Source organism: Notamacropus eugenii, chromosome 1 (assembly GCF_028372415.1).
Source record: "Notamacropus eugenii isolate mMacEug1 chromosome 1, mMacEug1.pri_v2, whole genome shotgun sequence".
In the NCBI taxonomy this organism is placed as follows: Eukaryota; Metazoa; Chordata; class Mammalia; order Diprotodontia; family Macropodidae; genus Notamacropus; species Notamacropus eugenii.
The window spans coordinates 558,903,440-558,929,750 of NC_092872.1; the positions used below are offsets into that span (position 1 = coordinate 558,903,440).

A 26,311-nucleotide genomic window follows, 5' to 3' on the forward strand; every position below is an offset into this window, starting at 1 on the left:
TTTTCTCCAGCTGTCCTCTCCCTCCCTACTCTGACTACTGACCTCCCTGTATTCCTTTAAGTCCCCAACTAAAATCTACAGGAAGATCTACAGGAAAGCTTCCCCAGCTCCTCTTCATTCCAGTACCCTCCCTTTGTTAATTATTTCCTATTTATCATATATATATGTACACACACGTACACACATATGTGTAAACACACATGTGTATATATACATATATGTGTACGTGTGTATATATATGTATGTATATATATAGCTTGTTTTGTAAACAATTGTTTGCATATTATCTCCTGCAAGCTCCTTGAAGGCAGGGACTCGTCATTTGTCTCTTTTCAGTATACCCAGAGCTTAACGCAGTGCCTGGCACATAGCAGACGCTTAATAAATGTTTATTGAATGAATGAATAAATGAGTCAGTGCAGAGAACCCCTCGGAATGCCGGGTTACGCAACCAGAAAGCGCATGCACGCACCACGCAGTCACGTACGCATGCGCACAGTGTCCGGGTTTCTTATTGGCTGCCGCTCGGAAGCCATGGAAACACCAGACACTGACTATACCGGAAGCGAGAGGCAACGGGCACCGACGGGGGCCAAAATTAACCCAGCTGGGGCTCTGCGTTTGCCTGAGGTGGGGGGAGAGCTGGGAAGGGAATGACCTGGAACGAGTGACGCTCTGGGGACGTCCTGACGCTGCTTGAGGAGTGGCCGCAGGTGTCCGGTTCGGGAGGGCCATGGAGGACGATGCCCCCGTGATCTATGGGCTGGAGTTCCAGGTGAGTCATTTGAGAGGAAGGATTGGAGGGAAGGCGGGTCACGTCCAGCGCAGGTGACAGGCCAGGTGGATCCCCCGGGATTACCGGGAAAACACTGGAAATCACCCTGGGCTCCAGACCCACCTGTCTCCAGGACGGAGGAATCTGATGCTCAGAATGTTCTAGCTTGGAGGGGTCTTAGGGACCATCCACTCCACCCCCCACCCCCATTCCCATTATCCAGACTGTGAAACTGAGATTTAGACAGAGAAAGGGCTTTAACCTCTTCTCCCCGCAGTACTGAGGACGGTGATCATAACACCTCCCCTTTCCGAAGCTCCTTAATATTGGCAGAGCGCTTTCCTCCCTGTTGTTGAGGCAGGAGCATAGATCTAAACCTGGGTCATTAGAAGTCATCCAGTCCACCCTATTCATTTCACAGATGAGGAAATTGAGGTCCAGACTGGGATTTGGATCCCAGTGTAACTGAACACCAGAGTTCTTTCAGGTATTGTAAGTATTGGTAGAGACAGGGACTGTTTAAACAGTCGATGTAGGGAATTCCCAGATGAGAGAACAGCCTCTAACAGTGTAGGCTGGCATTTTCTCTGCCATTAGTCTTAGCAAGTTTTGTGTAGAGCGCTTGCCCAGGATGGCTCAGTCAGTCTGTACTTGGACCCAGGTATTGGAGGCCCGCTTTCAATCACCTATTACAAACTGCCTCTTAATTGTTACTATTCCTTCCTTAAAGATGAGAAAACAGTCTCAGAGATGTGATGTATCCTGCTGAAGTTCACCCAGCTACAATCCAGTGGCCTTATCTAAGTTCTCCTACTTCTTGATTTCTCTACAACACCTTCATAGGGTAGTAGAAATCATGCTGGACATAAAGGCTATCCTGGATTCATATTTTACCTTTGACACTTAATGTCTGAGAGTCTGGGCAAGTCACTTAACCTCTCTGAGACTGAGATTTTTGTTTATAAAATGGGAATCATATATCCAGTCTACCTCGTAGGACTGTTATGAGGATCATGGATGAGATCTCATGTATATGAAGCATTTTGTAAGCCTTAATGCAATATATGTCAGCTGTTATTATTATTACTACTATTATTTTTACCACTTTTTAACCCCTCTTTCATTAAATTCTCATTGCCCTTAGCACCTAGACTCGGTTAGTTCTTTTTTTACCGTGTTGGGTCCCTGTGGAACATGTTATATTTGACTATTTTTTATCATCTATACCATCTATACCACGTTAGATCAGGCCCTCAACACCACTTGCTAGGACTGTTGAAATAGCCTTTTAATTAGTCTCCATGTCTCAAGACTCTTTCCCCACTCCAATTCATCCTCTAAGTGATTTTCCTTAATCTCGGGTCTAACAATGTTATTCTCCTACTCAATAAATTCAAGTAGATATAATGCTTCTAAGGTGAAATATAGGCTCCTTCTTTTGGCATTTAAAGCCTTTTATAATCTTGTTCCAGGTTTCCAACATTACTTTCCAACTATTTTTCCAACATGATTATCCTTCCTTCATCCTGTGTTCCAGCCAAACTGGCCTTCATGATATTCCATCCCCCATCTTCAATCTCTGTGTCTGCCCTGACCATCTGCCATGCTTGGAATACACTTTTTTTTTTCTCCTCTGCCTTTTAAAGTCTTTTATTTCCTTGAAGATTCCGCTCAAACACTTTCTACATGAACACTTTCTCAATTCCCCCAGCTTCTAGTGCCAGTCCTCCCTAAACTACCTTGCATTTATTCTGTGTGTGTGTGTGTGTGTGTGTGTGTGTGTGTGTGTGTGTTTGGCTGTATAATACATGTTGACTTTTCCAATAGGATGTAAGCTCCTTGAGGTCAAGTGCTCTTTCCTTTTTATCTTTGTATTCCCAGTGTCTACCACAGTGTTTGGCACATAGTATCTCCTAATGAATTCTTATTGACTTAGTGAAATTACTCTTAGTTTTGTCTCATTTCTGTGGAATACTCCTTCAAGGCCTTATCTGTTGTTTTCACACTGCATCACCCTGAAGCTTGACAATTCTCTTTTATCCTTTTTAAGAAAATTTTCTGGCATTATATATGTCCACTTGAAGCATGACAGATATTTTAGTCTTTGTTTTAGTAAGAGGGAGAGTATGGATTAGGGGCGGGGAACCTGTGACTTTGAGGCTACATGTGGCCCTCTAAGTCCTCAGGTGTGGCCCTTTGACTGAATCCAAACTTCACAGAACAAATCCCCTTAATAAAAGGATTTGTTCTGTAAAATTTGGACTCAGTCAAAAGGCCACACCTAAGGACTTAGAGGGCCACATGTGGCCTCATGGTCACAGATTCCCCACCCCTGGTGTAGATTAATGATGAAATTCAATCTTTTGATGTGTTTACATGTTGAGTTTGAGGTGTCATTGGGGCATCAAGGTAGAAATAATGATCAAGAATTAGGAAATAGTTACTTGAAATTGTGAAGAAAAGTCTCAAGTGTGGAAAAACAGATTTGGAATTCAGTCATAAATGTGATAAATGTGATAATATAGATTTGAACAAGGCTGCCAAAGGAGAGTCTATGGAGAGAGAGAAGAGGAAAGAGCCACGGACAGAGTTTGGGGAACACTTTTGTTTAAGGGACAGAAGAATAATGAGGGGAATAGTGGTAGAAACAGCAAAGATGCATTTACATTCTTTAGAGGCTAACAATGAGAACATGGTGTTACAGATGCCAAAGAAGGAAAGAGGTTTTCTCAGGAGGAGGTAGTTCACAATGTAAAATGATGTAAAGTCAAGGATAAGGATTGAAATAAGGCCTTTGGATTTTGTGGAATCTCAGAGGCAGACAGGACCTCAGAGGCCATTTAGTAGATCCTGCACCTAGATTAAGAATTCCTTCTATGACATGCTTGACAAGGGGTCATCCAGCTTTTTCTTGAATACCTCGAGGGAGAAGGAATCTACTACCTTGAAAGGCAATCCATTCCACTTTTGGATGGGTCTAATTTTTAGACATTTTTTGTGATACCAACTTGATATTTACCTTTATGCAACTTCTACCCATTGCTTTTGCTTTTTGGTGTCAAGCAAAAGCAAGTTTTACATGCTGTTTTACATAACTTGGCACTAATAAGTTTATTAGTGACCTTGAAGAACTTCCTTAAGTTTGAGGATGCTGCTTTTGCCTTTAAAGGCTGTTAGCTGACAAGTACTGAGTCAGGGCCATGACCTTTCATGATACAAAAAGGAAGAAGACATTATAAGTAGTTAGGAAGCACAAACACATGATGATCATAATTATTAGTTTTAGTAAAATTGCTCATATTTTACTGTTGTTGTTCACAGCTTGATAGATGCCTTTTGAACTTGTTTAATTAATGTAAGTTATTTTCTGGGACTGTCAAAGGAAATCATAATAGAGTTTGATGAAAAAATAAGCTACTCCCCATAGCTCATCCTAGACTTTGGTATTTCAGTTCCCCAAGACACCTGATGAAGTGTTAGATTCAGGGACTATTTTGTTAGCCCTGTTTTGTACTGGTTCTGATTAGAAATCATTTAGCTTTGGTTCCAGTTCAAACTGAAATTAAAAGAAAAAAATTTTTTTGGTTCCATTTCATTAAAATAAAGTCAAGATTTGGTTTGATATCAACAAATTAGTGTGACTTCTGCTTTGTTTTGTTTTTGTCCTACAATTTGATTCTGTTTAAAGCCATGCCAGTACCAAACCAGCCCTTGGCTGATCTCATCCAGCCCTCTGATCTCCTACAGTTCCTTACTCTGCCTTCCTCCTATGAGTGACTACCAAGCCAAGTTTGCTTTATAGCTCGTCAATTAGCAAGAATTTATAAAGTGCTGGGCACAGTGCTAAGTGGTGTGGATACAAAGAAATGAAAGGGTCTGCTTTTAAGGAACTTGTTGTACTTTATGGGGGTGAGTGGTGGGTGAAAGTAACATGTAGTATACACCAAGTTTTAAAAAATAAATGCTAAGTAAACCTTAAGTTAACCATAGTGATGTTCAGACTGACAGGGTTTGGGGAGGGAAATATGTTAAGGAGCTGTTAAAAGGCAGGTGAAAGCAGTTTCCCTCTCCCTGTGACCTCTCCTGTCTTGGCCTTTATGGTCACATCAGTCTGTCAACTGGTAAGTTATTTATCAGTCTGTCAACTGGCAAGGATACAAGAGAAATGTAATGAGACTTCCTGCCCTTGAGGAATTTACAGTGTAATTGGGGAGAAAAGACTTATGCCGTAGAATTAGAGAATAATGACAGCAAGTTATCATATGCAAAATGATGGTCCTGTGTGCTTTAGGATTAAAGGCCAAGGGTTGAAGAAAAAGGCAGATTTTGGGTACTGGGCAGTTCTTTAAAAAACATATTTTGAATTTTACAGTTGGGAGGAACTTTGACGGTCATCCAATCCAATCCTCTCATTTTAGAAGTGAAGAAACTGAGGCCCAGGGAAGTTTAGTGACTTCCCACAGTATTCAGTGATTGAGAAAATAAGTAATGATGAAAGGCTACTCTAAATTCACTGATACTTTTAAAAGATTGTGCATCTTTTTTTATCAAAGCAATGACTATAAGCAAATCCTATGACTTCATTTCCAGGATTCTTTCCATTACTATACACACCATCTTTACCACCTTTTAGAGGATAGTGGAAGCCACGGGTTGACAAGATCAGCAAGAGAGTGCATGCTATTGTGTTACTTTCCTCATCAGTCTTCCGGCTTCAAGTCTCTTCATCCCATTGAATCTATATAGCTGTGAAGGTTATTTTCTTAAAAGGCGTATCTGACCAAATCATCCTACTCAATAGCTTCTAATTGGTTTCTGTTGTTTCTAGGATCAAGTATAAACGTAGCTGGTTTTAATTAACTCAGTGGTTTCCAGGACCTGGATCCATCCTGCATCTCCAGCCTTATATGTTAATCCCTTTCATGCATTCCGTGTTCTAGTTATTTTGGCCTTTTTGGTGTTCCAAATCACGAAACTCTTATCTTCAGGATCTCTGTCCTATACGGGCTGTTTCCCTTGCCTTGAATGTTCTCCCTCTTTACCTCCTGCATTTTAGAATCCCTGGTTTCCTTCAAGATTCAACTTAAGTGATACTTTAGAATGAGGTCTTTCTTGGTCTTTGAGCTGTGTCTTCTACCTCTACTCCTCGATTCATTTTTGCCAACCTTTTCTTTTTTTTCTTCTCCCTGCCAAGGTTGGCTTATATTTGCTTTGTATGTAGTTTTATATATAGCTATGTATATGTGCATTGCTTTTCCCATTAGAATGCAAGCTCTTCGAGGGCAGAGACTTTCATTTTTGTCTTCCTATCCCCAGTGACTAGGAAAGATAGCACATCTTAGGTGATTAATAAATTTTTGTGGATCTAATATTCTCTGTCCTTAATTTTACCACCTGTAAGGAATAATCAGATTGATTGTGTTTATAAATCCTATACTGTCCAAAATTTTTTCTTCTCTGTAATAGAGTTTTTCTGATAGTTTCTTTCTTGTCTCAATTGTGTATTCAGGTTTTAGTTTACATTATAGTTATTTTTGTACATGCCAATGAAATGTCCTCTACTAGGTTGTAAACTTCTTGAGGGCAAGAATCATGTAGGGATCTGCCTTTCTTATTAAGTGACCCCTAAGTAAATGCTTGTTGAATTAAATTGAATTCCTAAACAATTCACCTTAGATTACAATCTTCTTTAGAGTTTTAAAGATCAAGTATAATGGTTGTAAAAAAGCATCCAAAAAATGTAAAGCATGGTAGAAAAGTGTTTTTTAAAAGTTTTAAATGGACCTCTAATGGGATAGTATCTTAAATGTTTCAATTTTGGGGTAACTTACTCAAAATCTAGGCCTTATTTTTTTCTTTTTGGTTATGGAAAGGACGTATCAATTTGAAAAAAAAAGAGTAAGCATCCAGGAAACATTTTTGAAAAATGATTATTTTTTCATTAACAAGCATTTTCCCCCTTCCCTTCCCTACTGAAAAAAAAAAGAATAAAAAACAAAACCCTTTTTTACATATATGTAGCATCAAGCAATACAAATTCCCTTATTAGTTATGCCTAAAAATATGTCTCCTTTTACGTATTTATCCTATAATTTCACTTTTAAGAGGTCAGTAGTGTTCTTTATCAGCAGTTCTGGGACCAATTTTACAAATGTTAAAACTCTGAAGCTTAATTTGATCATTGTGCTATGGTGGATAGAGTACTGAACTTGTGGTTAGGAAGACTTGAATTTATATCCTATCTCATTTGCAAATCACTTAACCTCATTGGGTCTCAGTTATCTCACCTGTAAAATGAAGGAGGTGGGTTAGACGGTTGCTAAGATCCCTTTCCAATTCTAAATACATGATCCTCTGATCTTATTAAGATTATACTTTCCTTAAAGAATCCCTGTGGCTTGATCTCTCCTGTCCTATCAACGTTATGATTTGTGTATTCTTTGGGAGAAAATTGTCTGTAAGAAACATTGGCTTCAGATTTTATAGGAAAATTAATCTGACAATTTTCTTTCTTAATGATTTATAGAAGAAGCTTTTTAGGTTCCTGGTACCAAATTAGATGTAATCTACACACCTCGTTAGCAAGAAAGAATAAATCTTATCTTTAGAATATTGGTTACAGTTCTTTCTTGTATTAAATAAACATGCATTAAGTGGCACCTCTGGGCAGAATATGGCCATAGATTTTAGGACTGATAGATAGGAGATGATTTTTATATAAAGCCCTGCATGGGGTAGAGAACTATTACGAACAAAGTCACAGAACTAGAAGAGTATAAAATCTGTTTGGGGTGAGTAGGTGATAGTGTGTAACAGTAATCGAGTTTGGTTGAAATCTGTTGTGAAGTTTAAATATTTGTGATTAAATCATTAAAGCTCATGATTAAATGTAATATTTTTGCCTTCCTTAAGTGTTGCTTAGATTTCATAGTAGATACCTAATCCAGGTCAGTACCTATAATCAAAGTGTAAGGGATTTAAAATTAGCTAATAAATTATTGTCCTTCATAGGTGAAGTATCATAACTTTTGAATAATTTATTAATAATTTTTGACTGTTATCCAGATATTTTAATATCCGTAGTTTTTAGCTCCTGATACATAGAATGTCAGGACTCTGATGACTCCATGAAGAAAATTCTACATATCTCTATTTTGAATGAAACTTGGGAAACTATAACAAGCAATAACAGAATAAAGTATGTTTTCTCCTTTATGTAAATGTAAAGCTCATCTTGTCAGCCATCCTACAATTTATCCAAAAATTTGATCCATGCCTTTTATTTTTTACAGTATATCAATTTCTTGATAGACTGTCCCCTGTTTGAAGTTTGGTATAGTAGATAGAATGTTAGATTTGGAGTCAGGAAGACCTGAATTTGAATCCTGCCTGAGACACAAATTTGCTCTGTGATCCTGGATTAAAGTTCTTTAATTTTTCTGGACCTCCATTAGCCTATCTGTAAAAGAAAAGTTGAATTTGATTACTTTAAAGTTCCCTTTTTGCTCTCAGTCTTTGCTACTATGAACCCTCTCTGTAATAAAGAAAAAGAGTTAAACAAAACCAACCAGCATAATGACCACATCTGATCCCTTTAGTCCTCCCACCTTTCTATAGAGAGAAAGAAATCTGTTTCATCATTTGTTCTCTGATGCTAATGTCAGCCATAATTGATTAGCGTTCATCTGTCTTTCTGTGTTGTTTTGGGTACATTTAATATTCATTTTCCACATTGTTTTCTAGGTTCTGCTTACTTCACTCCACATGAATTCATATAAGGTTTCCTATGTTGCTCGGAATTCTCCCTTTGCATTGTTTCTTATAGCACAATGATATTCCATTACTTACGCTGATTTTTGTAGGAAGTGACTAAAACATCACAAAGCTTTATTATGACTGGAAGTAGGGCAAAACATCAGTTAAAAAAAAAACCCTAAACCAAAAAAGGCCCCACTTTTTTTTATATGCACAGATGGATAGTCTAAGTGTTGACATTGTTCTCATGGAATGTTACAAGACCTTGCAGAAAGTCTCAGTCGATTAAATCCTCTGTGGTAGGTTTCTGGAGTATGTTGATTAGAATAGTATAGGAATGGGAAAGATTTTCTCTCTCTCTCTCTCTGTATATATATGTATATATGCATTGTTGGAGGGAGTATCTTCATAGAAGAGAAGAAGCTAGGTGGCACAATTGATAGAGCACAGGACTTAGTAAGTTCAAATCCTGCTTCAGACATTTATTAGCTGTGTGACCCTAGTCAAGTTTCCTCATTTGTTAAAATGAGCATTATATCAACACCTGTCATACGGGGTTGTTAATTAGGATCAAATGAGTTAACATAAGTAAGGAACTTTGCAAACCTTAGAGCAGTATATAAATGCTAGCTATTATTAATATTATTATTGTGAAGTAAAAAATAGTTTTTGACATTCAGTCCTATATACAAAGAGAAACATAGGTCTGCTGAGAATTGTGGTGTTTTTTTGGTAATTTTTACATAATAATGGAAGTTCTTAAATTTTTGTGGGATTTTAAAGGGTGTATCTTATTGCCAATCTCACAGTAACATATAGAGTTGGAAAGGTTCTTAGAAGCCATTTACTCCAACTTCCTAATTTTGTGTATGTGGAAAGGTTAAGTGATTTGCCTGAGACTGCACAGGTAGAAGCAGATCTGAGATTCACTAGTGCCTTCTCTGTTTCCAAATCCTTCATTTTTTTCACTATACTGTGCCATGTTCCTTTCCATAATCTTAGACCCTTCATTAGGCTGATGATGATTATCCTCCATTTTTTTAAAAGCAAATATTTTTCTTATTTGTGTGAGATGAGGACTGATCATTCCAAATTTGTAGTGCTTCTCCTAAAATTGTGGCAGCTTTACAAGCTTCAAAATAGATAATATAGTAGACAATTTTCCCTCATGCATGCTGTTATTTTTCTCTAGGTAGGTAATTCATGGCTCTATAAATTGATTTAGGTTTCAGTAAATGAAAATACCAATTTATTATATACACTCAACTAGTTTCTGTCTCCAGGATTGTGCCTCTCTTTAAGTATAATAACTGCTGGTACAATTTGCCTATTTTTGGTTTTCTTCTATTTTGTAATGATGGCATTAAATCCTGTATTCTGTGTAGCATTTGATTTATCCTTGGTTTTTGATAAAAGTTAAATTGTAGCAATTATTGTCTATACCAGCAAGGTTTGGCAGTTGATCATATGCTCTCTTGTATTGTTTTCTGTTTCATGGCTTTATGGCTTGTTTCTCCAAAAAGAATGTAAGCTTTGTAAGTGTGGAAGCCATGTCTTACACAGGAATTCTTGAATGACAGTAATTTTACTCCCATCATAGAATCATAATGTTTTACAGATAAACCTTATAGCTAAAACCAAATTTCTTATTTTACAAATAAATAAAGTAAGGTCCAGAGTGGTACCCAAATAATTTAAACTTATGTAATTCTTAAGTGCCATAAATAGTATTTCAGTAGTTTCAGTATCTGGGATTTCATCTCTTTGAATATATCCTCTAGTAATGTAAACGGAAATCCTCCATGTCTTTGAAGATGATTTATTGTGTTGCTGTGGTCCAACACAATGGAAGGAAGTATTTCACAATGAAAGAATGTTGGACTTGGAAGCAAAAGATGTGTATTAAGGGAAAGATAAGAGGAAATAAGCATTTATTAAGTACGTACTCTGCACCACTCACTGTTAAAGTGCTTTGCAAATATTCTTGTTTGATTTTCACAACAGCTTTGAGGTAGAAGCTATTATTATTCCCATTTTAAGTTGAGAAAACTGAGGTAGGCAAAAACTAAGTGACAGGCCCTTGGTCATGTGGCTGGTGTCTAAGGCTGGATTTGAATTCAGGCTTTCCTGATTACAAGCCCATCTCCCTTTCTTCCTCCCTTCCTTCCTTCCTTCCTTCCTTCCTTCCTTCCTTCCTTCCTTCCTTCCTTCCTTCCTTTCTTCCTTCCTTTTCCCAAAACCTTAAACTCAATGTACTCTGAAGCCCATAGGTTGCACAACAATAGATCCCTGCCCAAGCTCCATTTAATGGCTGGCTTACAGGGATTCTCAATACTAACAGTTATTTAGTTATTTTTTCTTTTGCTCATTAAAAGGGTCATTCCCTGACTATTTCTTGAAAAGGCCTATTAACTTAATGGCCATTACCTCCCTCTAAGTGAGTCTGTGAAAAGGCCTAACCTAAAAAGGTCAAGGTCTCCCATTGCATCCTGGACCATCTCCAGTCATCCTAATGAATATATGGTCACTGGATCCAGATGGCTCAGGAGGAGAAAGTGAAGCTGGTGACCTTGTACAACCCTCCCTTCCTCAAAACAAAGTCAAGTGCACATCATGTCATCATTTCTCTGATGTCATGTTCTTCTTTGAAAATGAAGGACAAACAACAACAAGCTCTTTGCATGTAGGCATTTTTTATTGTGCACTTTTGTTTTACTGGTTCAATACAGTGAGGGGCACATAGGATGCACTCAATAAGTGCTTGACTGATTGATAAAGGTACTTGAAGTAGGTGATCTCAAAAGCATCTTCCATTTCTAAAATTCGTTGATTATTTTAAAATTATTTAAATGTTTAGTACTCAGGACAAGTCCTTCAATGAATGGGTAATATAATTTACTTATATGCTGTATAGACCAAAATGACCAGTCACAATCTATGAGATAAAGGTGACCTTAGAGTCCATCCACCTTAACTCATTTATTCATCTTGTATTTTAATTACCATTAACCATTTTTCTTTCATGCTTCCTTGTCTAAAATTAGTTATCTCTGGAAGAATAAATTGAAACAAAATTGTTTGTCTCTATTGACTGTTAGCATGATCTTGTTTAATACAAATAACTTTTCTCCCCATTTATTTTCCTCTGGATCTCAAAGTAGTCTTTAGAAATCATCTTTTTCATTTTTCTTTATACTGATAACAAGTTTCAGTTTTCTAGTCATTGCTAGTCTTGACATTATTCTTATAGGACCTGATATAGGGAATGCCAGGGAGGACTAGCATCTCTAATGTGAGGGCTTGCCAAATCCTTTTCAAGGCTGCTCATCTACCTTTACCCAACTCTCATTTGCAGCTCCAAGAAACTGTATGTAGCATGCACAGTGGCCACAGCCACAGTAAAACTGTCTTGGTGAATGAGGTTAAACCAAGTTGAGTGTAACGGACAGGCCTCAAACTCATTGGTGAGTTAGGGGGATGTCTGTGCCAAGTATGTGAAGACTTCCTCAAGCTTAATGGGCAGATGATTTGTTTCAGGAGTCATGAAGGCAGCTGAAGTAGGTGTTCTGGAGTGCTTAGAACTTGGTCAGACATCAAAGGCACCAAGATTATCCACTGCATCCTGGACTATCACCAATTGTCTTGACTTTTGTCTTGCTGCTGGACTTTGATAACTCAGGAAGAGAGAGAGTGAGGTCAATGACTTTGTGCAACTCTGCTTCACTTAAATCTAGTTCACTCAGCAGTGAAGATATCACCCCATGATGTTATTAATCCTCTTTGAAAACAAAGGACAAACAGCGCGCACGTGCACACACACACACACACACACACACACACACACACACACACCCATAGGTAGAAAGAGATATACACATATATGGACATACATATGGAGAAACTGCATATATACATATATATATATATATATCTGTTTTTCTCTATAAATATTTATGACCATACACACATATACACGTGTACATAAATCTCCTAGTTTCAAATCTCTTCCTTCTTCAATCTCTCCTCTGTAGAGCTGCCAGAGTGATATTCCTAAGTCATAGCTCCAACAGTGTCACTCCTCAGTAGGTTCCAATGGCTTTTAATTACCTCTAGGATCAGATAAGAACTCCTCTGTCATTTAAAGCCCTACACAACTCTTTAGTTCACCTTTTCAGACTTACAGTTTATTACTTTAGTTCATGGATTTCATGGTCTAGACAAACTGACCTTCTTGCCTTTGCTCATACATGACACTCCATTTCCCATCACTGCCTTTGCACTGACTTACCTGTCTTAGATGTCTGCAGAGCACATTCTCATTGCTCTGTCAGGTCTGAGTTGTCCTTAGAGTTGTCCTCAAAACTCAATTCAAATGTTAACATCTTATATGAGACCTTTTCTCTAGGTGCTAGTTCTCCATTTTCCCTCCCCCTGAAATTACCTTGTATTTACTGCGTATATATTTTATACATACTTATATGTGTATTTGTTATTCCATCTGATAATATGTAAGTTCCTTAAGGACAGTGATTTTGTTTTATTTTTGTCTTTGTATTCCCCACCTACTAGTGCCTTCCCTTCAAAACTATCTTGTATTTAACTACTTTGTATATATTTGTATTTATTTACTTTATAGTCTACATACATACATACATAAATACATATATTTATATATGTATTTATCTCTCACTTGAGGGATTGTTTCATTCTTTAGAATGAAAGAGGGCCACTATAAAGGGGCTTTCTCCTTTGATAACCAATACAAAGCTGTGAGTTATCCCAATCTAATTTAGTAAGTTTACTTTTTGGTTTTCATATATTGGATCAAACTTTTTAAATGTTTATTGCTTTTTTCCCCCTCCTTCACAGGCCCGTGCTTTAACACCTCAAATTGCAGAAACAGATGCCATTCGATTTTTGGTTGGGACACAGTCTCTTAAGTATGATAATCAGGTAACTTTTTGAGAAATCTATGCATATTAATTACTAAGCTTTTTCTTATATGACTTTTTTGTTTCTATATCCCCAATGTAACATTTGAGGATGAGCTTTTTTTAAAAGTTATATGAATAAAACATAACATTGGCTACTGTGGATAGTGTTACTAGACCTGGAGTCAGAAGACCTAAGACCTAAGTTCACTTAACATCTTTCTGCTCCAGTTTCCTTATCTGTAAAAAGGGAGTAACAGGGGTGGAGACAAGATTGTGGAGTAAAACCAGGGACTTGTTTAAGCTTTCCTTTAAACCCCTTCAGAAACCTGCAAAAAAATGACTAAATTCTAGAGGTGCAGAACTCACAAGATGACAGAGTGAAACAAATCTCTAGCCCAAGACAGCCTGGAAGGTGCACAGGAAGTGTCTATTGCATTGGGCTGGGAGTAGAGCACAGACAGTGCTGGAGCAGGCCTCAGGGGACTAAATCACTGGCAACTGTGGTGTTTTCCAGACTTTTTGTTCCATAATTGCCAAAGACAGTATAGAAAGTCAGTGGGAAAAGTCCTTCAGACCTAGGTGAGAGAGGAGTGTGGTCTGGCCTCAGCCCTGGATTGGCAGAGGTAGAGGTGGCTTCAGTGGTAGCAGCAGCAACAGCAGCTGTTTCAGGACCTCCTGACCAATAGACAGTGTGGGGATTGAGCAGCTGACCAGAAAGAGATTGCAGGGATCACTTTGCTGTCATCGAGGCAGGATTCTCTTGCTTTGTCCTGCTTGGATCTGGGTCACAGTCCTGGGTGTTGGTCCTGGGGTGAGGAGCGTTAGTGTGGCAGAACTTGTGACTTCAGTGGAGAGGGAATCCTCCTAACAGTTCCAAGGCAGAAAAGAATGCTTGTGGTTACTCACAGACTAGAGGACAGGCCAGGAAAGAAGTAAACACCTCTCCTTTAATCATACCACCTTGGAAAAAGTAAAAATTTACAGGACCCTAGAAGCATCTCTGAAAATAGCTGCACAAAACCCCTGAAATTTGGGACAGGACACCTTGCACACTGGAAGCAGAGTCCTACCTTAATGAACAGTTAGAAAGTCAAGTATTTGAGCTAACAGTATAAAAATACTCAGACTATAGAATCATACTTTGGTGGCAAAGAAGATCAAAGCATACAAGCATAAGATGACAACAAAGTCAAATCTCTTATATCACAAACCTCCAAGAGAAACTGAATTGGTCGCAGGCCATGGAAGAGCTCAAAAAGGATTTTGAAAATCAAGTAAGAGAAGTAGAGGAAAAATTGGGAAGAGAAATGATAATGATGCAAGAAAATCATGAAAAATGAGTCAACAGCTTACTAAAGGAGACCCCAAAAATATTGAAGAAAATAACACCTTTAAAAAAATAGACTAACCCAAATGATGAGTTCCAAAAAGCCAATGAGGACAAGAATTGGCCAAATGGAAAAGGAGGTCCAAAAGCTCACTGAAGAAAATAATTCCTTCAAAATTAGAATGGAGCAAATGGAAGCTAATGACTTTATGAAAAATCAAGAAATTATAAAAGAGAAACAAAAGGATGAAAAAATAGAAGACAATGTGAAATACCTCATTGGAAAAACCACTGACCTGGAAAATAGATCCAGGAGAGATAATTTAAAAATTATTGGACTACCTGAAAGCCATGATCAAAAAAAAAGTGTCTAGATAATCATCTTTCCAGAAATTATCAAGGAAAACTGCCTTGATATTCTAGAACCATAGGGTAAAATAGATATTTAAAGAATCCACCGATGGCCTCCTGAAAGAGATCCCAAAAGGAAATGTCCTAAGAATATTGTAGCCAAGTTCCAGAGTTTCCCCAGGTTAAGGAGAAATATTACAAGCAGCCAGAAGGAAACAATTCAAGTATTGTGGAAGCACAATCAGGATAACACAAGATCTAGCAGCTTGTACATTAAGGGATCGAAGGGCTTGGAATATGATATTCCAGAGCTCAAAAGAAATGACAGAAGGGAGGGAAGATTAGGGGAAGGGGTAGCCAGAAGCAAACACTTTAGAAAAGGGACAGGGCAAAGGAGAGAATAGAATAAATGGGGGGCAGAATACTAAGGAGGGAAATATAGTTAATCTTTCACAACATGACTATTATGGAAGTGTTTTGCATAACTATGCGTTTATAACGTATATTGAATTGCTTACCTTCTCAATGAAGGTGTGTGGGGAGGGAAGAAGGGAGAGAATCTGGAACTTAATGTTTTAAGAACGAATGTGAAAAATTCTTTTTACTTATAAACTGGGAAATAAGATGTACGGGCAGTGGGGTATAGAAATCTATCTTGCCCCACAAAAAAGCAAGGGGGCAGAGGATAAGGGGGATGATAAAAGGGAGAGCAGACTGGGGGAAGGTGTAATCAGAATGCATGCCATTTTGGGGTGTGGGGGAAGGAAGACATGGGGAGAAAATTTGGAACTCAAAATCTTGTGGAAATGAATGTTGAAGACTAAAATAAATTAATCAAGTACTTAAGAAAAGGGAGTAACAGTACCTACCTCACACTGTTGTTGTGGTAGGGATAAAATGAAATATTTGTGAGAGCTTTGCAAACCATAGAACACTATATAAAGTGTTATCATTACTATTTTTATTATTTTTAATTTACACTATTATCATACATTGATTTGGGCTTGCATAATTTCAGTTTCTAATAAAATAATAACTGCTTATTTAATATATTTTTGAGTTGAAGCAACTTGGTATAGTGAAAAGGGCATTTGATTTGGTGTCAGAGAGAATGGGCTTAAATACCAGCTTTGCTGATTACAAGATATATGACTGAGTAAGTTTCTTTATCTCTTTAGTCTTCAGTTTTCTCACCCGCAATCCCATAAATATTTATTGACTATTATTGTGTGGTCTCACTCTCCCATTTTCCCAAAGCACTATCATGTTCCAGTCAGAGGGCAAAGAGGGCTTTAGGGATAATCCTGAGGGGTTGATATTTCTGGTATTTCATGAACCCATACTAATATGCTTCACATTTTCAGGCAAGAACTTCATTGGGCTTTTAGGAAGGAACATTTACTAAGGTAGTATAGGGAGAACAGTTGATTGGGTATACTAAAGAAATAAGTCTACATGTAATAATTTGAGGAAGAAGAGAACACTGATAACTATGTGAATCAGGAAAAGCTTCCTCTAAGAAGTGGCCCATGGGCTGAGTTTTCAAGGAAGCCAGGCATTGCAGAGGTGAGAAGGGAATGTCTTCCAAGCATGAGGTGACCTTTAAAAAGGCCTGAGTGTGGCAGGTGAAATGCTGAGGTGGGGAACATTCAACAGTCCAGTTTGGCTATAACGTGGAATGTATGAGGCACAGTAATGTGCAGTATATCTGGAAAAGTAGACTTTAATCATATTGGGGAAAGCTTTAAATGCCATGCTGAGGAATTTATGTTTTATTCTAGAAGATTCTTGAACAGAGAGGTGTCATGATCAGATTTGTGCTTTCGGAATATTATTTAAACAGTTTATATGAGGGGTGGATTAGAGAAAGGAATAGTTAAGAAGCTATGAGCCCAATGGAGAAGTTGTGATACTTCAGGCTAGAGGTGATGAGGGCCTAAGTTAGAGTGTTATAGTAGTATAGAATGAGGGGAAAGAAGGCAGATGTTATGGAAGTAGAATTGATAAGCCTTGTCAGCTGATTGTATATGAGGGAATGAGTAAGAATAAAGAGGATGATTCGTAGGTTCCAAACCTCAGTGACTAGAATGATGATGCCTTTAAACAGAAATAGGGAAGTTTGGAGGACAGGTAGGAATGATGATGAGTTCTCTGAGATTTATTGAGTTTGAGATAGTTGTAGAGCATATAGGTGGGTATGTCCCATATGCTGTTAGTGGTATGGAGTTGGAGCTGAGGACAGTAGGATTGGATGTATAGATTTGGGAGGTACATAGAAATAATTGGGTTTGTGGGGTCAGATGATCTTCCTCAAAAGAGAGAAGATATCAAGAGAGAAGAGAAGGTTCAGACTAGAGCCTTGAGGGACACCTTGTCAATGACAAGGACTTGAGTCCAGCAAAAGGGACTGAAAAGGAGCCATCAGACCCATAGGAGAATTAAGAAAGGACAGTTTCTTGAAAGCACAAAGTAGAAAATGTATCTGGAAAAGAGGTGGTTGATAGTATTATAATGCTGCAGAGAAGTCAAAAAGGCCATTAGATTTAGTGATTCAGTTGTTGAAGGATTTAATGATGAGCTTAGATATCATTTACAGGGTTAGGAAGTGAGCATTAAGGAAGAAAGTGGAATCAGCAATTTTTGATCAACTTTTCTAGGAGTTTGGCTTTGAAAGGGATATAGGATGATAGCTTGAAGGGGTTAGAGCTAAATGAAGATGTTTTATGGATGGGCATATCTGTAATCAACAAGAAAGGAACCTGTAGAGAGGGAGAAAGAAAGAGGAGATGACCAATAGAGACCTGAGGGGGTAAGATCAAGAGCACAGGGAGAGAAGGGTTGTCTCTTGGTCAGAGATGGGATGAAGGAGGAGAGAATGGGAGATGATTTTGAGTGGTTTGAGAGTGTAGCATATGAGAAAGAGGAAACTTACAACAACAGTCTCTATTTTCTTTTAAAGTAGATACAGCTTAAGTGTCTTGATAAGAAAAGATTTGGACATTATGGGCTGTGTTATATTCAATCAGAGAAGAATAAAGATTGTAGTGCAGTTATTAAAGTCCATTTGAGATTAAGGAACATACAATTTTTTGTGAAACAAGCTAACTGGCATAGTTGTGTGACTTCTTTCAGTTGCACACATATAGTAGGAGCAGAGAGGGTGGATGAAAGAAGTAACCCAGGGTTGAGGAGAGAAAATAAGCATGTATACTACATCTACTATATACCAGGCACTGATGTAAGTAATTTTTTTAAATGCATATTTTGATTGTAACAACACCCCTGTGAGGTAGGTGCTATTATTATCCCCCTTTTACAATTGAGGAAATTAAGGTAAATAGATTAAGTGAATTGCCTAGCATCCCACAGCTGCTAAGTATCTGATTTTCTGAGGTCAGATTTGAACTCAGGTGTTCCAGACTCTAGGCTCAATGTTCTTTCCACTGTATCACTAGCCTCAGTTGTGGTTTGGCAAGGTGTGAATAGTGATTTGACAAGGGAGGAAGGAATCTGAAACTTGAGTGGAGTGTGCAGTTGAACTGGTGAACTATAGGGTTGTGAATTTAAAGGAAAGAAAGCAGGGCACGAGCAGGTGTCATGGAGTGAGAAAGGAGGGTAGGATGAGTCCCCAGTGGTCACAAGATGAAGAATAGGTTTAGGAGTAATAAAGCATAGGAAGAAATGGAAGGAATGGAGATCAGATAAAGATATTTTAAACTTCTGTATCGTGGAGGTAAGGTGAAAATCTAGAGTAAATCTAGTGTATTGGAAAGCATCCTTTTCTTGATGATTTGAGGTCATGATCTTGAACATCAATTACTATAATGTATTCTAATACAGTGATGCCGCTAGGATCTTTTAAAATATCCAGGCCCATACTAAATGGCCCCAAATTATCATGCATTTATTTATTTATTTGTGCTGTAGAATGTAAATTTCTTAAGGTCAAAAGTCATTTCTTTTGGCTTTGTATTTGCAGTGTCTGGTGTAGTGCTTTTTCACATAGGTTAATTTGATAATTGATATCTTATGAGAACTCATAAAATATGATAGTTGATTTTGTATGGAATGGAACCTGGGGCTTATTTTGTGGCTCTCTGCACTTTGGTTTCCTATATTTGTGTTAGTTTTCAAGCTCTTTCTCTCCAGCCAAAGCAGACCACCAAACAGTATAATGCCAAGAATGGTATTCAAGTTGGTTTATGTGCAGGCACACTATAGGTGTCCTACATAATCATCGAAATGGCATCACCTCTAGTAAAACTCCTTAGTCCTTCCCCCTCCATCGCTACAATTTAAGTTTGTAATAGTGGCACAAGGCTTTTCCTGGGGAATTAATGACTGGCTGTTTGGGGTTAATGGCCCTTGGCTTTGCCTCAGGCCATCAGCTCCTCCCAGGCAGTCATTAATTCCCCAGAAAATGCTTGGCACCTGAATCCTTACTGCTTAATTCGGCCATGCCTTTTTCTAGAAATTTCAAAAACTGTCACAGTTGCCTGACCTTTCTTTGTGAGATGAGCTGCTTTATCTTCTGTGCTCTTAATTTTACCTGTGGTTCTCTCAATCAGCCAACTTTCTAACTAGGAATAGCAACATCCTGAATTTCTGCTTTTCCTTTCCTTCCAGGATTTCCCTTTCATGAGGGAGACGTGTTTTTCTTCTGACAAAATGACACTTAAACTGATGGTTACAGAATAATAGAAAGTATACAGAGAGAAGGGAAAATGACTTGAAAGTAGTTGAAATGAATCAAAATAAAGACTTTTTAGTCATTTTTATAAATTTATAATCCATTAATTTGTGTATATTTTTTCTTAATGATATCTTAACATAGTCATGTTTTGAGTCTTTGAGAGATAGGATAATACAGTGGAAAATCTTTTGAAATTTTTATTGCAAGAATTGAATCCTTTCACTTGCTACTTAGCTAATGTTGGCCAGTCATTTACTCTGTTTTTACCTCTATTTCCTTGCCTATAAAATGAAAAAGTTGTATTAGATAATCTCAGAAGACCCTTACAACTCTAAATCTCAGGATCAAAAAGCACTGGACCAGAAACCAGAAGATAAGAGTTTAAGGTTTCAGACTAGGCCTAGGTATGAGCTTGGATAAGCCAGATGACTAACCTCTTTGATACTTAATTTCCTCATCTATCCCTATATACCTCATAGAGTTATTGTGTATATCAATGAGAGAATATATGTGAAAGCTATTTGTTAATTATTACAGGCTGTACAAGTGTAAGAAAATGTTATTCTGATGGGTTTTCCTTACTCCTGCTGAAAACAGTAAGAGCTCAGCTATGGTGGAAGGGGAAGGCGCTGAATTTGACCTGATTACCTGCTTCAACAATGTTGATCAATGAAAAGGTTTCCATCGCTGAAAAGGGAGTGACAGGGTAGGGGCTGTTGTTAGAGAAGAATTATTAAGAAACAAGGATTATTGAAGTCCTTCAAATGACCAAATATCCTAATAAAATTAAGTTTGATCATTTTAAGGTTATTGAGACTAGATGAAGGGCATATGAATTTCAGTAAAAAAGAAACTAAAGTAAGAGCTTGAGGCATTGTTTTATAGAAAGAATGATGACTTTTTCCTGAGATCAAGAAAATGATAAAAGTCCACTAAGGAAACAAAATTGGGTGATTGTATAGAATAGAGTAATTTAAAGAGTAATTTGATCCTTTGGGGTGCCAGGAAAAGATTGTTTATTATTGTCCTCAGGGTTGGTTCTGGGAAATTTTGAAATGAGTTGAAGTTGTCTTTACTTGCTTTTAGTCTCTGCCTTCCCTTCTCTCATTTTTTATATCACCAGGAACATTTTCAATTTTTAGAAGGGAGAGAATGATATGGCCTAGAAGAATCTCATCCATGAATTTCAGAGATCGTTGAGAGAGATTTGGGGTGCGTGTGATTGGGAAAACTTCTTTGGATTTCAAAAATTGTACTATATTGGCTGACTACCTACTCATAACTAATCCTCTCTAATTTTTCTTGCCTCTAAATTGAAATTCATGATATTGTGGTATTTATGGCTGAAAGGGAATTTAGCGATCCAGTTCCCTTCCTTTACAACTGAGGAAATTGAAGCTCAGATTGATGAAGTGATTTGTTTACATATTACATAGGTCAATAAATGGGAGAACCAGGATTTAGCCCAGATCTTTTAATTCCAAATAGTAGTCTATTAGATATACAACCTTCCTGACTTTTGTAGGTGAGTTGTGGAAATAGAATTTTTCCTTTTTTTTTTTTTGAGTATTTTCTATGTTATCTCCTACTCTCTGTCAGAGACTAAAGATGGAGAAAAAATAGGGGCAACCAAATCTATTTCAAGGTGTCCCATTACAGACCCTGGAGTTAGACTGAAGAAGACACAAACAGTTGGCCAAAAGACTTAGTGGCTAAACTTTCCTAAGTAGGGGAATGATCTCTTTTCTTCAACCTACCCTCTCCTCTGCTGTTTTTCCATACTCTGTGATCCTGCTGCATTTATGTTCTTTTAAATGGAAATAAGTCAACCAGGGCCATAGTCAGAGGTGGTAGTGTTGTCTAAATGTGAAGTCAGTTGAGTTGTTATTACTTTAGATGGTTTAGAAACTTTCCTCCTACACATCTACAAAATCTTATAATTTCTACTTTGTTCAGTTACTAGCTGCATATCGCAAAAATGGATTTCGTCTGCTAAAAGATGATCTGGTTTAAAAGCATATCCACCACTTTTCTTGATGCAAGCAATATTAGTTTTTCACTGCAAAAAGTATAAGAGATATGTAAATTTTTAAGTTTTTATGTAAGCAAATTTACTTTAGTCTCTTCAAGTCTACCTTTGAAGAAAGTGCTTCATTAATTTATTGAGTGTTAGAGCTAGAAGTTATTAATACTTTAATTCGAAAAAAATGGATTTTTTTGTTTTTAGATACTTTTTATCCCAAATATATCCCTTTTCTCTCCCCATTTATAACAAAAAGTGAAAAAGGGGGAAAAAAGTAGTTTAGAATCAACCAACACATCTGCTCTTTTATAGTGTATATAATTTTCCCCACCCGCAGTCCTCTTCCTTTACAAAAAAGAAAGGGAGTCATATTTTCTAGTTACTGAAATTACATAGCATTCAGTTTCATTTTTTGTGCTCTTTACATTTACGTTGCTGTTATTGTGTATATTATTTTCTCGATTCTGCTTACTTCACCCTGCGTCAGTCAATTCCTACAACTCTCCTATGTTTGTTTGAATTATTAATAGTCTTCACTGCTTACCTGCTTAATGACATTTCATTACAGACATATACCACATTGCGTTTAACCATTTGCCACTTGATGGTCACCTACTTTGCTTCCAGTTCTTTACTAATACAAATGGTTCTGCAATCAATATTTTGATGTTTATGAGACCCTTGTTTTTGTCTTTGGCTCTCTTGTGGTATATGCCTAGTAGTGGGATCTCTGGGTCAAAGGGTTTGGAAATTTTAGTCAATTTTTTTTAGCATAATTTGAGGTTATGCTAATAACCTTTGAGTCACTTCACAATTTTACCAAGACTATTGAATAATTAATCAAGTAACGAGCATTTATTAAGTATTTGCTATGTGCCAGGTATTTTGCTAGATGCTAGGGATACACATACAAAGAATGAAACATTACTACTCATAAGGAGCTTGTGTTCTAATGAGTATATTTGTGTCTTTTTACAGTCCCCCAGTATCGACTGTTTTCATATTTTGTCCTCTTTGCCATTGCTAGATGAGTGTTTTGAACTATATTTTTCTTATTATCAGAGTAGTTTTTCATATTATTGTTAATAGTTTGCAGTTATTTCTGGAGAATTATTTGTTCAAATCCTATGATCATTTGTCCACTGGTCAAACCTTTTATTTTACGTAGGAAGAATCTGAGAGATAGTGAGGTAAAAATGAATTAAGGACACATAACTAGTTACTAAAGTAGTAAATTCACAGTGTAAACACTTTTCCATCATTTTGCAGATTGACCTTATCGACTCATGGTACATAGGATCATAGACTTAGAGGTAGAAGGGCTTTTAGGGATCCCCTAGCCTATACTCTAATGCCATGTAACCAGCTTCCTGCTGGACATTTCCACCTGAATGTTTCCTCAATATTTCCAAAAGAAATTCAGTATTTCTCCCCTTCCTTCCAACCAGATAGGTAACAAAAACACCTTTCTTATTTCTGTTAAGGGTACCACTGCATCTCTAGTCACCCAGGCTCACACATTTGAAGTTATCCATGAGTCTTTCTTCTTGCTCAATTTCCATATTTATTCAGTTGCCATAGTATTGCAGATTTTTCTTCTATAATATTTTCTACTTGAAACTTCTGCCTTGTGCTATAGACAGATGTGAACAGATTCTTCTGAGATAAATCATAAGCTTCTTGGGAACAGAAATTGTTTTATTCTTGGTATTTGTATTCCCAACATCAGGCTCAGAGCTTGGCACCTAGTATATTCTAAATACATGTTTTTTGACTGATTCATTTAATTATTATTAATTCCTATTATTGTGATTGATAACTTCTCTCCAAACTTGAATTTCAGACAGGTCATGTGATATAGTGGAAAGAGTTCTGGACTTAGAATAGGGAGACTATATCACCAAGTTAACACCCACAGTGGCAGCTATGAATATGCCAGCATATTTCCAGGTTTGAATCACAAGATATAATAGACTCTCTTCACTGAAGACAAAACAAGACATTTATTCAAACACCAAAAAGCCAAATCCATCATAGTAACAAAGAAATCCATCATAGTAACTAAGAAGTCTATATACATTATCAAACCTTCCCACAAACCAACTCCCGCAAAAAAAATCACTCCCTTTCTCACTCACAGCTAGCTGCTTGCTTCCTCTCTCTTTCCCAGCTCTGCCTGCTCTGTCTTACTTCCTCTCAGCTTTGTTCCACCCTTCCTACTCCATCCCTTCTTGCTCCACTTGTTCAACAAGCTCCTCCCACTACAGGCTCCATGTGACTTAGACTCATGTGACTCAGGCTTCCATGTGTCCCAAGCAGGTCACATTAATGTATGGGAAAGATCTTCCCATTCCATTAACAATATATTTGGCCCCAGGATCTTTCATATCCATTACATAGGTCAATGGGGCAACTGGTATCAACAGAACTTTACAACAATATAACAGGGTTAACACAAAATAAGCCCACAAAACAGTATCTTAGGGTGAGCCTTGAGCGCAAGCACCCCATCATTCCCCCTCAAACAAATGGGGACCAAAATCCCTTGGGGTAAGGGGTGAAGGTCTCTTCTTCTATAGCTACTTCCTGCTGAGATTGGAAGTAGAGTTGTCCCTGCCCCAAGAGGTCCCATTCAAGGGGTCATTTCTTTAGCAGGCATCCACAGCTTGGTTGATGCCAAGTTCAGGGATGACACATCACAGTCATGTACAGGGGGTGACATCCAACTTAAGTGGTCAGGCATCTGTTGATGGAGTGTACTAAGCCTGTAGGAGACAAAGCTAACAAACAAGGTGAACAGACAAAAAGAAATAAGGAGACAGTAACCAGAAGCAGGGTAGATATAGAGTTAGCTGTGCTTCTGGAGTCCATGAACCCAAATAGCCTTATTCACTGTTGTTGGCTGTTTTCTAATTTGCAAATTTGGGGTCATCATTTCTGTCCAGAGGTGTACTTTCTGTAATCTGAATTAGGGCCTGGCCAATTTCCTATTCTCCTTGCAGGTGTGATACAATGTTTCAGAAGGGTCTATGGGAGCAGTTCTTACTTCCCTATTCAGTCTAATGTGAAGTCCCTTTTCTTGGTATGTTTTATAGTTCTTTAGTTGGAATGCCATCTATTCTTCCAAAATCTATCCTTGCTCTTAATAAAGCAGTGAGCAGTTCTTGCCTTGCCAATTTATTCTGTCTTTGAATTCACTGTCTGTTTACTCTTCTCTCTCTCAGAAATTTATCTTTTTCCTATTCCCCTAAGTCACCTAACTGTGAAATCTTATGTAGCACCTCTGAAAGAAGGTGCCTTATTTCTCCAACTAGTAGAGTCAGAATTAGATGCTTACAAGCAGGAGGAGTTGTCTTGTGAGGAACCATTAAGGGAGAACTATGATAAGCATCGGCATCTCTGACCATCATGGCAGTTTTCATTACCTCTTCCTTTAAATTTCTCATACAGTCTCTAAGCGAATACCAGGGTCTATCTCCACTAGGTCACGGAGAGTCAGTAGGACATTGCTTACTGCATCCTTCTGCAGCTAAAGCTAACAGATTACTTCCATTGTTACCTCTTTGCATATGGTAATCCCTAAAAGCTTGTTGTACAAAAGGATTCTAAATAATACCTATGAATTTCAAATAATCTGTGTTATCTATCCTTACTTCTCTGGCCCCTTTCTCACTGATTCTCACCATCCAAGATACCAATGATTCTCCCATCTTTTGGGTGAACTGACTCAAAGTATCTGTGACTGCCTACTTAGTAAATTCCATAATTACCTCCCTAAACACTGTGTGGTCCCCCTGGTTCTCCTGCTTCTTTCATAGTATTGGGCAAACGTCTGCACCTGTAGAAGCCTTCTCATCTAACTTTGTTTCATTTTCTTCCCACAATCTTCCTTCCAGGTGTTGGGGCCTCAACTAGACCCAGCCTCTGCAAGGGCTGCATGCACATTCCTTTTGTTAGTTTTTCTACTTCTTTTGTGAGCTAAACTAACAACAGCTTTTTCTTCCACCACCTGAAACTTTTTAACTTGCTCTTCTAAAAGAAAGTTCAAATGTTGTAGCATAGAAAACTTCTTATACAAATCAGCTAACTCCTTTTCCATCTGAACCTTTTTCCCCAGTGATTTGTCTCTGCTTCTACACATAGTACATTAATTTGTCAGTAAGGCCCATTGTCTCCTGCACACCTCGGCCATTTCTTTCCCTGGTTCCATTGGTATTCCTTGAAAACATCTTTCTTAATCTCTGGGTTCTTCCTTGGTTTCTTGTAACCTTGGTTCCCAGTTTTCTCTGTGCTTTTAGCCCATTCTCTTGCTAGGGAGGGTAAGATAAATCCTCCCATCCCAGGATATCCATTTCCTTCCCTCGAGCCTTCCTGCCTCCAAGTAGAGTTTTTATATCTTGTGATCCTGTTCGTGATGCCAAATATATCGCCAAGGTGATACCCACAGTGGCAG

The 26,311-nt window shown here is 37.8% G+C and overlaps 1 protein-coding gene across 2 annotated transcripts in view; it reads left to right on the forward strand.

The window, feature by feature from the left end:
- Positions 1 to 493: 493 nt before the first annotated feature.
- Positions 494 to 26,311, forward strand: part of EIPR1 (EARP complex and GARP complex interacting protein 1) — a 213,383-nt gene continuing 187,565 nt past the window's right edge. The window contains exons 1-2 of one of the 2 annotated variants that reach the window (XM_072634318.1): positions 494 to 775; positions 13,400 to 13,483. In XM_072634318.1, coding sequence (XP_072490419.1) covers positions 734 to 775; positions 13,400 to 13,483 — 126 coding nt within the window. In that variant the 5' untranslated portion in view covers positions 494 to 733. The remainder of the gene's footprint in view (positions 776 to 13,399; positions 13,484 to 26,311) is intronic. The other variant, XM_072634319.1, reaches the window with a different exon arrangement.